Below are 772 nucleotides of genomic sequence, written 5' to 3'. Positions count from 1 at the left end.
GGGTTCGAAAGCTTTCTGTAAAGTCTTCAAAAATTATACACGGACTTTTTACACTTTGTATTATTGTGGACCCTTTAGAAAAAATAATAATAATAATAATAATAATAATAATAATAATAATAATAATAATAATAATAATAATAATAAAATTCATCCATTGTGAATCTTACATGGCTTCAAAATGCTCCAAAAACATCTCGGGGTTGGGGGTGGGCGACCTTACATCAGCACCCCCCCCCCACCCCCACTAGATAGGCTCATTCGCTCGCCACCCCAACCATACCATAAGTTTTAAATCTTTGCCCCCCCCCCACCCGCCGCCCTCCCCCCACCCCCGCAAAAGAAAATCTGATATGATGCCACTGGTTGTCTCTGCCTCCTCATGTGGCCTGAGGGGCCGGGCAGGAGGGGATGTCGACCCCTGGGGCCTTAATTGGGGACTAGTGTTATGGGAAGAAGGAATTTTAGCTAGAGCTGGAAGCATTTTCCCTATTTTATATTATATATTAATTATCTTTGTCTGTGGGGTAGGGGGAGAGGGGTCAGGGGGGGGGGGGGGTGGGGGCAGGCTTTGGAAGAAGCACCCTCTCCTCTCCCCATTGGTAGGTGCAAGACCTAAAATGCATTTCGAGTTTATTCATTTAGTCAGTATTCGTGAAATGACAAACTCTCTCTCTCTCTCTCTCTCTCTCTCTCTCTCTCTCTCTCTCTCTCTCTCTCTGCCTGACTGTATTACTGTATGCTGTTTCTGTGTAGCTGTTATCTGCTTGCT

At 44.8% G+C, this 772-nt stretch overlaps 1 protein-coding gene across 1 annotated transcript in view; it reads right to left on the bottom strand.

The window, feature by feature from the left end:
- LOC135202809 (uncharacterized) overlaps positions 1 to 484 on the bottom strand; it is a 21,085-nt gene extending 20,601 nt beyond the window's left edge. The window contains exon 1 of the mRNA XM_064232270.1: positions 284 to 484. Within this exon, the coding sequence (XP_064088340.1) occupies positions 284 to 484 (201 nt within the window). The remainder of the gene's footprint in view (positions 1 to 283) is intronic.
- Between the last annotated feature and the right edge of the window lie 288 nt (positions 485 to 772).

Source organism: Macrobrachium nipponense, chromosome 33 (genome assembly GCF_015104395.2).
Source record: "Macrobrachium nipponense isolate FS-2020 chromosome 33, ASM1510439v2, whole genome shotgun sequence".
Lineage (NCBI taxonomy): Eukaryota > Metazoa > Arthropoda > Malacostraca > Decapoda > Palaemonidae > Macrobrachium > Macrobrachium nipponense.
This window is presented reverse-complemented; position numbering and strand designations above follow the sequence as displayed.